Source organism: Lepidochelys kempii, chromosome 15 (assembly GCF_965140285.1).
Source record: "Lepidochelys kempii isolate rLepKem1 chromosome 15, rLepKem1.hap1, whole genome shotgun sequence".
NCBI classification, from domain to species: Eukaryota; Metazoa; Chordata; order Testudines; family Cheloniidae; genus Lepidochelys; species Lepidochelys kempii.
In genome coordinates this window covers 26,861,142-26,875,020 of record NC_136394.1, presented here as the reverse complement: position 1 = coordinate 26,875,020, position 13,879 = coordinate 26,861,142, and the positions used below count along the sequence as shown (strand labels likewise).

The following is a 13,879-nucleotide window of genomic DNA, read 5'->3' as shown; positions in this document are numbered from 1 at the left end:
ACCCAGCAGCTCCTTCTGTGGGGGGCAGGCCCCTAACCAACCAACATGGGAGAAATCTCAGAGTTTTGCTTCCCCTTAGCCTCCTCCCATGGGTTTTACCAAGGGAAGGGGTAATCTGGGCTCCTGCACCAGGGCTCCGGTGATGGCTAATTAGCTGAAGCTCAGCCCTGACAGGACGGAAGTACTGCCTGTAAGTTGGGGGAAGCAACCAGAAGTATTGGCAGTGATTATGGCTGTGGCCAACTGTAACTGGGAGGTGGCCACTCAGAGAGGGACCCTCCCTCCTGGAATTCGCCTCCCCTTTTGGCTTGACTGACCACAAGGCTGCTGACCTTCAGGGTACACTGCAAAGGTTGCTGGTAGTCCAGTGGAGGAGATGCAGATGGGTTCACAGGGGGTTAACCTTTCAGAAGGTAGCACTGGGCTGTGTGACTCAGGCAGCATCTCATCTTTTATGGGTTTCTCTTTGTGATATCTGGGCTGGCTTTGTCACACAAGCTCCAAGTGCAGAGAGAGACATTTTAAACATCTTTCCGGATGGCTGCAGGGCCCTTTTCCAGTGTCAGTGCCTGGGTGTCTATGTGCGCGCAAGATTATTCACCACACACATCTTCCATTAACATCTCTGTGCCTAGGAGAGTGCTTTTGGAGGTGAGGGAATAAGAGAAAGGGCATCAAAGAGGTTACACACCTGGGTGAAGGAGTCTGCACTCAGACCACTGCTCACACTCCTCCAAAAAAACAGTGAAAGAGAAAAATAACCAGTACATAATTCTAGAGCCTTAGGTCTGCACCAGTCCCACAGGACTCAAGCTCCTAGTGCTGTATATGGTACAGCCAGCTTAGGCTCAAGCATTTCTCCTGGCTTAGAGAAACACTAGGGCTCTTGAGTTACCAGCCTGAGAACTGAAAAGCAGGTTAAGAGGCAAACAGAGAATTATTGGAATGGTTTTCTGGCTGGGTTTCTCACACAATGTTGTGAATGGGGAGAAAACAAAAAAACAGTCAGAGCCTGATCCTGTTGACGTCAATGGGAGCAGGTTCAGACACTTAATATATCAGGAAAATTACGCCATGAAAAATGTAAAGCATTAGCTTAGAACCTCTAGGTCAGTCAGAGACTTATTAGGTCAGCTTGTTGGTCCCCAGTCACATTAGCTGGGACAATTCTTGACTGCTTATGCTGCAGGTCCAATTGATTTCTAGCCTGTGTGATTTTAGAAACGGAGTACATTAATTATAGTTGTACTATGAGAAATAACTGTAAATGTGGTTCTTCGTGGCTCCATGGTTACTGTCTCTAAATGGATTTAATATCTGATGTATCCAGTTCACACGTAACAAGGTTTTTGTTTTGTTTTTAAAACATCCATACAAATTTAGCTTGGAATCCAATAGTTTAGCAGGGGTTTTTCCTCCTCATGCATCATTATCACCAGGAAAAGAAGTTCTGCAGCCCGTATGAGGCCCCAGTGACACTGTGCAATGCCATAGTTTCCAGTGGATTGTTACAGGTGTCACTGAGCAGAATTTAGTTAGCAACTCTGTTGATGAATGAGCAAGAAGAGAATCCAGCTTCCTCTCCCATGGCTATATGGACTCCAGAAGCACTAAGAGGAGCAAAAGCATTAATATTTATTTTTGTCACTGAATACACACATGGAGTGAATCTGGTGACATTTTTATCACTTTTTGGAGTAGAACTGCACGTTAAGACATAGGAGCTAATTCTGTTCTCATTTACACTGGCATCAATTTGCAGTAAATCAGTGGAAATTCTCTGGATTTTCCTTTGCGTAACTGTGGTGGGGCAGTCACCCCACTCCGAGAAAAGGTCTGAAACAGGCCTTTTGAGGATGCACAGACCGGCAGCCAATCAATAAAGGCATGTGGAGGGCCAATCAGGGGAAGGAAGAGGCAGCCAGTCAGGGCTGGATGAGGCCCTATATAAAGGCAGCCTAGCAGAGAAGAAGGCAGTCTCTCCCTGACTAGTTTCAGAGTAACAGCTGTGTTAGTCTGTATTCGCAAAAAGAAAAGGAGTACTTATGGCACCTTAGAGACTAACCAATTTATTTGAGCATGAGCTTTCGTGAGCTACAGCTCACTTCATCGGATGCATACCGTGGAAACTGCAGAAGACATTATATACACACAGAGACCATGAAACAATACCTCCTCCCACCCCACTGTCCTGCAGGGTATTGTTTCATGGTCTCTGTGTGTATATAATGTCTTCTGCAGTTTCCACGGTATGCATCCGATGAACTGAGCTGTAGCTCACGAAAGCTCATGCTCAAATAAATTGGTTAGTCTCTAAGGTGCCACAAGTCCTCCTTTTCTCTCCCTGACTAGTGAGGGAGAAGGACAGGCTCCTGAAGCAAGGAGCTAGCACCTTGGACAGGGCAGGCTTGGGGGAGCAGGAGAGGGCTCCAGCCCTGTTACCTGCCAGGCTGCAGACCCTGCTACAAAGGGCTGAGAAGGTGCACAGGGCCATAGGGGAAGTGGCCTAGGGAAGAATAGGCAGACAAGAGGGGAATGAAGGAGGGCAGAAAGAGGCTACCACTAGAGGGTCCCTGAGTTGGGACCCAGAGTAGCAGGTAGGCCTGGGTCCCCCCCTTATACTGGCCATGGAAGATGGTGGCCAATACAGACTGCAACTTGCCCCTGAGCTAAGGGGCTAGACTTTGGGTTGTGGTTAGCCACTGAGGCAGCTGTGAGTCCCAAAGACTGCTGTTAACAAACCTCCCCTGCCCCAGAAAGGGGTGAGTCTGGAGTAGTGGGCACTGCCGGAGGGCAGTGTCCTGAAGCGGACGCCGCTGAATGGGGAGCAACGCGGGTCCCAAGGCAGCAGAGCAGACGATGAGCAAGACACCATATGCTGAGGATGCCCTACAACAGACAGAGCTAATTCCTGGAACCACCACCGGGAGGCGCCAGTGGTGGGGAGTCTTGACCCCGTCACAGTAACTAAAATCTGAATTAAAAAGAAATGTGCAGTATACCAATACTTGTGGGTATGTACAGAGCTCTGATGAGTATGGTGCCCTGGTGCCTTCCATCCTGCCTTAAGTGCAGAATCTAAACTTTCATTAAAAAAAAGTAAGGTCTTGTCCTCACTCACAGGTTAGAGCGCATCAAATCAGCCCCGGGCGCCATAACTCCTGAGGTGTCCACACTGGCAAGGCACTTAGATCGCCTGGACTCCGTGGCTGGAGCGCGTCTGGTAATCCACCTCCATAAGAAGCATAAAGCTTGCTGCGTCCGGGCTGTAGTGCTGGTGTGTCAGTGTGGATGAGGTGTTGCATTACTGGGCTGTGATTGGCCTCTGGAAACATCCCATAATCCCCTGGGCATTGTTTTGAACTCTGCTGCAGGCATGCGGCTATCCCCTTTCAAAGCTCCGTTTCTGACAGCCCGCATGCTTATCTGCTCCTGGACACAAAGCAAACCATTACTATGGAATGCTCCGGCTGCAGATGCAGGTGTGTGTGAGAGGCGTGGGGTGGGGGCTGATGTTGGGTTTCCCTCTTTCCCCTGCCGCTGGCTGAACTTACAAGATAGCATGCTGACACACTGTCCCCCAAAACACACCGTCTCTCCCCCCCACATTTGAAAAGCAGCTGGCAATCTAGTAGGATGCCCATGGAACAATGGGACTGGGAAACCTACATCATGGGATGCTGTACCTGCCCCATTAGGCATTGCAAACCCTTCCCAAAACACGCTGCAGCTGCTTGTACACTGGGACAGTGACCGCAATGCACGGCTCTCTGTGGCATTGCAAGAGCCGCTCATGGGGACATGCTCCACGGTCACAAGGAGCACAGTGTGAACACACAGCAGCGCTTTCCCTGGTGCTGTCTCCGAGGCCTGGTTTAACTCCCGGCGCTCTACATCTGCAAGTGTAGACATAGCCTATGTTTCTAGTGGTTGATTGCTGAGATCACCTCAAACGTGACCTGACTCAGTGTAACTGATGCGGTGACATTGGTCTTTGTTTGCAGATCTGAAATGGTACCTGAGGTGTGGACGACTCCATTCATCTCAATGGCTGCTGACTCAAGACACCCAGTGATAACACTTTAAATGTCAGCATTGTTAAGAATTTCACTGCTCATCCCCGCAGGTAAGAAAGGAGAGAGATTATGACTTTCTGTACAATCTATTGCGAGTTCTAGCTCCTTCTGGCACTACCAGTGAGTAAGGTTGGAAGATCCCACCATTTTTCACCTCCTCCAATCAAGAAGCCAAGCCTCAGGAGCATAGCAGAGCCCCAAGGGGCATTTAGGCCCCCACAAGCAGCCAAGTTCCAGTAGCTTAGAGCAGATGAGCCTCACAAAGAGGAAGTCAAGCCTCAAAAAAAAAAAAAGGGGGGCGGGATTTGGGAGAGCTGAGCACAAGGCACTCAGAACATGATCACATCTGCGCAGCTATGGTGAGGGGCATTTCATGTGGACAGAACTTCTTTTGTAGGTGGAGCCGCTCTCCTTCTCTTCTCTCCCCCCTCCCCACCCCATGAGCTATATAAAGGCAGTACAAAATTTAAAAGTGAACACACTAAGAGCAGAGTTTTCTTCCAAAAAAATAACATTTATTGTTTTGGTTGTAAATATAAAATTGCATTGCACATTTAACAGAGCTGCATGACAAATGCTGCATATCAGTAGCGCAGCAGATGTTGTGTCCTACAATAGAACAGAAAACCTTATACAACAAGGCCAAAGCAAGAGCACATCTGAAGCCCGTGTTCTTCCGAGTGTTTATGTAACAAAAAAATCAAATCCATTCATTTAAAAAAATACCTGTAGCAAATTTTTATGGCAGCACAGGAAGCACTTTGTCCAATGTATCATTAAAGAGGAGGAGGAGGAGGAGGAGGATTGCTTCGGGCGCTCACTTTGTCTTAACATTTTATTCATGCGTATGAGCTGTGCTTTAAGTTCAGAATAAAAACAATTCCAACAGCCATGAGACCATTATATTAAAATGCCTCGGTATGTTGCTTTGTAACCATACCGGGTTTTACATATCTGTCCAAAACCTACCTGTGTGCTTGCAGTCTTGCAATGCAAAACAGCATGACACCTGTTTAATAAAGAAGAAAAATGGAGAGCCGGTGCCCCAATCAAAGTCAATGGGAACAGGGCTGAGGGAGGAAGGGGCCTTGCTGCAGAAAACTGTTATGAAACACATGCACCCACATAGTAGACAAAAATTACTGGAGGCAAGCAATGGGCAGGCCAAATCCTGCAGTCGTTATCCCACCAAATATCTTACTCAAGTCAGAAGAAGTTAAGGGCACTCGGCAACTTGCCGATTGGGCCCCTAAGACTACGTGATTTAGTGGCAACAGTACTTTGATCATTTTACTTTATCTTGGTGTATAATCAAAAGTAGAAGCAGGCACTGGAAATAAAGTGTAGATAACACCAGACAAGTTATTCAGAACTGTCCTGATACTGAATAGTCAATTCCCTGCCCCCCACAAGTAGCTTTCAACTGGCACCAGCAGGTCAATAATTAACCATCCCAAGAATAGGCAGAAAAGATGGAACTGCTTCCCAGTAATCTGAACTACAAAAGCTTCATGCTGCTGACTGTTTCTGCTATTACCCAGAAATGCCACTGTCACTAAATATTATAACTGCTCTCAAACCGCTGCCTGATCTCACAGAGGCTTTTGGTTTTAAAACCAAACACACGTACTGGAATGTCAAACTCTGGGGCTGCAAACTAAATGGATTCACTCAAGCTGGCAAGACGCTGCTTAGCAGTGTGACCTCGCTGGTCTTTGCCTTTTCAAGCACTTACAGATGCACAGAGATCTAGCAGAAAGCTGGTGCCTGGAGACTCTGGGGTATTACTGGACTTTTTTGTGCACATTTCCCACAATCAAGTAATTTTCACAGTCCCAGATTCTAAGGGTCATATCATCCCCTGGTCAGAAGGGCACACAGAGGGCCCAGGAAGCTCCACTATATTCAGGATTTTCAACAGATCATCCCGTTGGGAGGAGGGGATGGCTGAACTGAGACGCACCAAACCTGTAGTACCCTAATAAGGCCTGGTCTGCACTTACAAATTAGATCAACCTTGGTATGTTGCTCAGGGCTGTGAAGAATTTTGCGCCCTGTGTGACATAGTTAGGTTGACCTAACTCCCAGTACAGACATAGGTAGGTTGATGGGAGAATTCTTCCATCGACTTAGCTACGGGCTCTCAGAAAGGTGGATTAGCCACAGTGACTGGAAAACCCCCTTCCCTCAATGTAGGAAACGTCTACACGAGTGCTCGCAGTGCAGACATTGCCTCAGCTCTGTGAGAAAATCTGCAGGAGCTTGGGGCACTCACAGAGCGCAGGAATAGTCTCACGCAGACTCAGCACATCTACGCTTGTCCATACAGCTCCCTTCCAGCAGCTGATACAGAGAGTCTCCCTGCAGGGGGTATTTCTCTAGGGGACGGGAAAGCCATCGCAGAGCCTGCCAATAGACCCAGTATTATCTCCCACAAAGAAATCCCAACAGTTCTGTGAGGGGATCATGCTGCCAAGAGTATCTCTTGTCCCCATCCCTGCGGTGCTCTTGCTCCCTCAACCTCAGCTAGTTTCTGTTTTTTTCTGCCCATGACTGTGCTGTTGGCAGGAAGCATAAGGCCCTAAGAGAACTACAGTAGCTGATGTGTTGGGTTACAGAGATGTACAGAGTTTAAGGGCGGAAGGGACCATTATATCATCTATTACAGTGGTTCTCAAACTTTGAAAATCCAAGGACCCCCAAATCACCTGCTCAGTCCCAAGCCCTGCCTGCACTCACCCCTGACCCTCCTCTTCCCTGCCTCTTTCTGCCCCCTCCCTGTGCAGCCTGTCCCACTCTTCCCCCTCCCTCCCAGTGCCTCCTGCACACTGGGGAACAGTTCCCTGATGTGCAGGAGGTGCTGGGAGGAGTTGATCAGCAGGGCCCGTGGACCCCAGTTTGAGAAATGCTGATCTAGTACATCACAGGCCATTATTTCACCCAGATACCCCTGTATTGAGCCCAATGATTTGGGTCTGAGTAAAGCATAACTTGTGTTTGGCTTTTAGGGAAGCTAAAAATGAATCTGAGCACTACAGATTCTTTGGGAATCAATCTACAACATGAAGCCACTGAAGGCGAGGTAGACCGTCGGTGTCACCTGAAATTCTCTGTAAACTGCAACAGATAGTGGGGACTGGTTGAGAGCCTGCATCTGTTTGTTGCCACACAGAACTGAATTGGAACTCGTTAAACTGAGGCAGAGTGTGACTGCTCTGGGCAGAAATCATCTTTTTGAAAGATGTGTTATTTAAGCCCCTTAGCTGGTGAGCAGAAATAGAATACAAAGTTCAAGCTTATAGCAGAGATTTACACCGCAATTCATATAAATTGGGTCAATCTTTTTTCATAACAGTATTTTGCGATCTAAAGAAAAGCTCTGTAGAAATACTAACTGCTTTACAAAAGATGAAGTATCATCTCCATTTTACAGAGGAAGAAACTGAGGCAGATGTAAGTGACTAGGCCCACAGCAAAACAGCGGCAGAGCCAGGGATTAAACCAAGGTCTGTAAACTCCCAGTCCAGTTTTCAGTGCCCCCAATAAGCACTGTCACGATAAAACCTGTAGTCTGAAATAAACAAACGAGAGTTCAGATTTACAGAAATTAGGTGGCAAAGGGTTCTCAGAATTATAAACCTCCACTAAGGGACAAGATCTTATTGTTCAAGTCTCCATGCGTCATGGGTATTTGTTCAACTCAAAAAATTTAGGAAAGCAGATGATTTCTGGTAAATGCCAGACAGAATGAAAAGTCTGTATTCTTTTTTCTTCTCCCTTGTACACTTTTCCCCTTCCTCACTGCCAAAGTCAGCAATTTTTAATAAAAAAAAAAAAAACGATAAAGTGCTGCTGATCTTTGCACAGCAAGCAGAACAGTTTTGTGTCCGTTTCCCCTGCAACTAACGATACACACCCTATCTGTCCCATTTTAATCTATTCAGCTATGCAGTGAGACTCGATGGTTTTTAGCAAACTTCTAGATAAAGAAAGTGGTAACCTGATAACTTTAAGCAGCTCAGTCACAATATCCTTTCATGTTCCTTTAGGCTACCAATGCAGTCAATGCGAGTCCTTCTATTGATTTCAATGGGAGTTGGGACTGAACTCTTTAGGGTCTGATCCAAAGCTCCTGGAAGTCAGCAGAAAGACTTCCACTGACTTCAATGAGCTTTCTAACAGGCTCTTAGTATATCTTGCGTATTGAGGGAAAGATTGATTATGATCACACCTCACATTGTCTTCAGTGCAATTACTCCCAATTTACACTGGGATGAGGTAAGAACTAGGCACAATATCTACCATGCAGACTGGAGACAACTTCACCTGATACATATTTTAACATGCAAATATATATATATCAATAAGGTAGGTGTGTAAATGAGGAAGTTGGGGGGGAACCCAGCTAATCACTGTGTCAGATTTTGTTAGAAGTTCAACATCATTGATAAAATGAAGGCTGAATATAGGCATCGATAGAAAAGATCTTACATTTATATAGCACCATTTATTCAGATGGATACCAAACAATATTGCTTATTTTACTAATAGATTGTACTGCATATCTAGGCCTGAGTATATATGTAGAAAAGCCACTTCACCGCTTACCAACCACCTCTGTGTACTATTTCAATAAAGTCTAGGCCTACATTTTCAAAGGGCCTTCAACTACTATCCCTACAGCTGTGACTGAAGTTTTTCTACAGCTGCAAAAATCTCAGAGATGTGTGTGTGAAGTTTAGGTATATAAATGCATAGCAAAATGTCTCTTGATTTGCATGCACAAATGCCATTTCCACCATAACTGATGTTCGGCATATGCAAAAACTCAGCTGTGAAAAGTTGAGAATGCAAAAACTCAGGACAGGGAAATCCTGCAGTTTGTTTCACAGGTAACTTTTGAAAGCCTGACCCTCCAAATGGAAAGTTATATGGCAGAGAAAGTGAAGAGTTGCTTCCTAATGTAAAATCCCTGAAAATATTTTAGAATGTGTAATATCAAATTATTTTCAGTCTGCTCTCTAACTAAACACTGTCAGCGTACTAGACCTGCCCATCTCAATGCAGCTTGCTTGTGAAACTGGAAGGAAAGGTACCAAGGGAAGATATCAGGTGGCTTTACCTGGATTGTTAACATGGTTCCTAATAACTTCTCTCTAGAAAATAGTGGAATTGTCAGGGTTATTAATAAGTTGTGCTGAGTTTAATGATTTATTTTTCTGCCATGAAAACTGACCTGAGAGTTTGGTAAACTTCTGGGATCTCAAATTTTGAACGAGATACAAAATACAGTCAATGGCCTGAAGGCTCAATTCTTTTGCAGATGAAGTTAATTCATGCAGTGGAACAAAAAACCAAACAAAAACGCTCAGACGTGTAATCACATTATTGGAGTTACCCGTCACTGTGAAAGCAGACACGGCTAGGCATTTCTCTAGCTGTGCACAGTACAGCTCTCCTCTTAGGTGGTTATATGCTAGTAGCTAAGCAACAAATCACTTAGTTTTTCACAGTGCATTGGAAAGCAGGAGCTCAGATACCAGAGTGATGAGTGCCGCATCAGAACCTCAACAGAAGACTTAAGCTTTACATCGTGCCTCTACTTTCAGGTCAAGGGGGTTGGCTATCAAGGATCATGTTTTTAGTAGACTTCATTACAGCGATGCAGCAGAGCAACTTGTTACCCACAAGCCAAACCCTGTCCCCAGCACACAGGCTGAGAGCAACACTGGTGGGCAAGGTGCTGTGCAAAGGCACTGGCAAGGAACAAACCCCAAAGCTGGGAAGGCTTGAAGCGTAAATTTTCTGCTCCAGCTTTGCTCCAACCAAAGAGAGTCAGTTTTGCAGACTCTCCATGACATGAGCTATGGAGAAGGCACTGCAAGAGAAGGCCTACAAATCATGGGTCAAGAGTCTCCAGGTTTATGCCCATACTCCTCCTAATTCGCCAATATCACATACATACACCCTGCCCCACTTAGATTAATCCTAATGTGGACAGGAACAATCTGCATGAGGTACTGTTGGCCAGAAGTTGCTAGCACTATGGTGACGAACACATTGCTAGTGAACAGTGAAGCTCAGACCCATCTATATTTATGTCAGTCGCTTACTGTGCCAGTCACAGTGAATAAAATCACATTTCAGATATCAAACAAGAGGTGTTCTAAGTTTTATGTTGGATGCAAGCCTCCTCTTAAAGATTGACAACCGTGACCTAAATCTTTCAAGAGTTTAGGACTTAGGGCAGGGATACTGAAGCAGGGGAAACAGGCAAAGAAGATACAGGAGCGAGGGATAGCTTATGAGTACATATGGATTGATCTAATTTCTGTGACAACATAAATGCCAACTTCCTAGTATTACAAACTCAGTTTCTGTCTCTAAAGCATTACAGCATCATCTGTGCACATGTGTTATGATGGAGAGTTCAACTCTGCAGCATGTAAGAAAAAATAGTTTACAGTTTAAGCCTGTATGGAAATTCATGTCTATATTTACAAGTAAAAAATTCACACAAATTAAAGAAATTGTTTTCTTGTACTTGCCAAACTGTCCTGCTATGCACTTGTACTGCCTAAATCAGGAAAAAAAAAGTTCTACGAAAACATCTGCTACTTTATTTGCTAGGAAATAAAGCATACCCACCAAATGATCACATACAAATAATATACTGAACTAAAATAAAGATACATACACAACCTGAGATTTTAATTCTAGTATTTTACCATGATTTTGTATCTTTGATTAACTTTTTTCTCCTTTGGTTATTAATATGTTGATCATTCTTTTTATCAACTTTTTTACTGTTCAAGTAACACAACAAAGAAATTGAACTGCAGGTAATAAAATGAAAAAGCACAGTACCTTTCATGAAATCAGATGTGCATTTCCCTTTAACAAATTGTTCCTAGGTGTAGTGAATTTACACCTTGTTTAGTACTTAAAGTCATTTTATGCAAAGATGTTCACTGTGTATTTATTCATGCTTCATTGATGGAGATTTTTTTTATTGCTGAATGCAGGACCCAAGCCTACTTATGTATCTGAGGTTGGCATTCTCACTTAACTGAACCTAACAGGTACTGAAGAGGAAGCCAAGCATTAGACAATGTTGCATTGTATCTCTACATGTTCAGAAGCCAGAGGCAAAATGCCCTGAACAATGTCCTACATGATAGAGAGAATCCTTTCTAAAGTGCACGAACTGTAAGGAGACTCATAAGTCTGTGAGGCTGGGACGTTCTTCACGTCTTGTATAGGTAACTCATCATTTGTGGTTGTTAGGTTTCCCCAGCTGTTTTGTTGATCTTACAAACTGCCTCAGTGGCTTGCTCTGGCAGGCGTGATGGATCTGACAGAATCGAGGTGGTTATACTGAGATGCCGAAGGGTGTTCAGCACCACTGGAATAAAGGGCCAGAAAAGAATCAAGGAGAACAATTAGTCTGATTGCAAACAGATTCACGTAGTACACAGTGAAGTTACAGCAGGGATAAATGATCTATTATAGATTCATAGATACTAAGGTCAGAAGGGACTATTATGATCATCAAGTCCGACCTCCTGCACAACGCAGGTCACAGAATCTCACCCACCCACTTCTGCAAAAAACCTCTCACTTATGTCTGAGCTATTGAAGTCCTCAAATCGTGGTTTAAAGACTTCAAGGAGCAGAGAATCCTCCAGCAAGTACAGATACACGGATATTCGTGCAGTACACACGGAGCCTCAACAATGCAACGTCAAAGACATTGAAGCGCAATGACTTTGCTGGAAGGACAATGTTTATAAAGTGGAGATCTAGTATTTTGACTGCACTTTTCAACAAAATCCCAACTTGTTCCAATATAGACTGTATATTTTGCAGTATTAACCACAGATATGAACTTGCTGCTTCATAATGGAGGAGGATTGAGAAACTGGCATCAGCTTCAATCACCTCCAAACTTCACAGGCATTTGAAAGCTAAGCACAAATTCAAACATCTTCTATCTTCATAACAAGACAAACCACTCTCCTGACCCCTATGCCATCTCAAGAGCGTTTGAAATCTGGATTAAAATGTTGTGGCTTGAATCTATATTTAATTTCTGGTCTCTACAAACAAAAGTTAAATTATTTTCTCTCCTTGGTGCTAACAAGAAATGCTCAAAGTGAATTTCACTGGCAGCAACAACAGTTCTTAATTTTCCATTGCAACAATGCAAGAGGGTTGAAAAAACCCACATCTTATATCATGCCTTCCTTCCCTTTCCCATGCTGAATTTCCAAGAGGAAACTGTATGGTAACAACTATTATAGTATTAAATTACCACTGGTTAGAACTCTACTTACTTGGCCTCAGAACAGGGAGCGAACAATGCTGATCCAGCCAAGCCATTGCGGTCTGGTTCAGATCCTCTAAACTAGTCGTAGACACCATTCCATTGAAGGACTCAAACAGTGGCTTAATGATAATACTAAACTGCAAATCATTGAGGGTTAAGGGGAAAAAAAGAGGAGCACAGAGCATCTTAATAAAAAAACAACAACCATTAATAGTTCAATGTAAGTGGGAAACAGAAGGCATCTAAATGGACTTCAACCAGCAAAGGGACACTAACATTTAAAGAAACATTTCTCCCTGGGATATTAAAATAAAACAACAACATCTAATGTCAGTGCTCTTCACCTATGTCGTTTGTCTACTTTATGCTGTAGAATTTGGATTGCAAATAACAAAGGAACATTTAAAAGAAATCACGAAAAATGTTTCTAGTCCTAGTAGTTTGTGTCCCTCCTTTTTATTATACTATTATAAAAAGATGCAGCTAGCCCTAGACACAGCCTATGAAACCGTGGGACATTCCACTCTGGGGGACACCTCTTCTGATCAGAATCCTTTGGCAACCAGTGCTAACAGCAGCAAGCTATAGACATGCTTTAGGGATTCCTCCCATTAACTCCTCTAACCTGAAGGATGGGCACTGTGATGGCTACAACCCTACTAGAAAAGGAGGACTGGACAGGATTCTCACATTGTAATGAGCTAAAAGATATTGAGCAACATAGGATCATTCTCTCCTGCTCGCAGAAGGCTGCATCCTTTAAAGCACAATTTAGCCTCCGCTGGCCCCATGTAGCAGTGACTGGGAGCAGTTATCAAATCAGGGTCTCCTATATCATAGCTGAAATGTTCACTACGCTTGACCTACAAAGCAATTTGTTATGATGATGTTTGAATAATTCTAGAACAAAAACAACCTGCCCCCAACTAAATCAAAACTTAAAATCAAACCAGCTCGTGAAATATGTACCCACGGAACTTATCCAGGGCTTTAAAGATAGTTCAGTTCTATGATCAATGGGCCTGACAATCTACCACTATCTTTAGATCTTCTGATAACAGTAAAAAAAAAGGTTTCAGAGGAACAGCCGTGTTAGTCTGTATTCGCAAAAAGAAAAGGAGTACTTGTGGCACCTTAGAGACTAACCAATTTATTTGAGCATGAGCTTTCGTGAGCTACAGCTCACTTCATCAGATGAAGTGAGCTGTAGCTCACGAAAGCTCATGCTCAAATAAATTGGTTAGTCTCTAAGGTGCCACAAGTACTCCTTTTCTTTTTTAGTAAAAAAAAAAAAATTTCCAATTCCATCAAAGCGTGGAAGTATGGCATAAACAAGTCTCAACATTGTAATATGCTCCTGGGTACCCTCCAACACTAATGGCCAAGATCAATCTAATTATTGCCTGTTATGTTTAAAGGGACTGCCTGCGCTTACACCGCCTTGTAAAATGACTGGAAAAGTAATGTAACAGGC

At 43.9% G+C, this 13,879-nt stretch overlaps 1 protein-coding gene across 4 annotated transcripts in view; it reads right to left on the bottom strand.

Moving 5' to 3' along the window:
• Positions 1–4,569: 4,569 nt before the first annotated feature.
• The window catches only part of MLXIP (MLX interacting protein), a 78,096-nt gene continuing 68,786 nt past the window's right edge, over positions 4,570–13,879 (bottom strand). For 2 of the 4 annotated variants that reach the window (XM_073313254.2, XM_073313255.2), the window contains 2 exons: positions 12,413–12,542; positions 4,570–11,481 (listed from right to left, as the gene is read on the bottom strand). In XM_073313254.2, the coding sequence (XP_073169355.1) occupies positions 11,360–11,481; positions 12,413–12,542 (252 nt within the window). In that variant the 3' untranslated portion in view covers positions 4,570–11,359. Of the gene's footprint in view, positions 11,482–12,412; positions 12,543–13,879 lie in introns of those variants that run through there. The other 2 variants (XR_012155104.1, XR_012155105.1) reach the window with 2 other exon arrangements.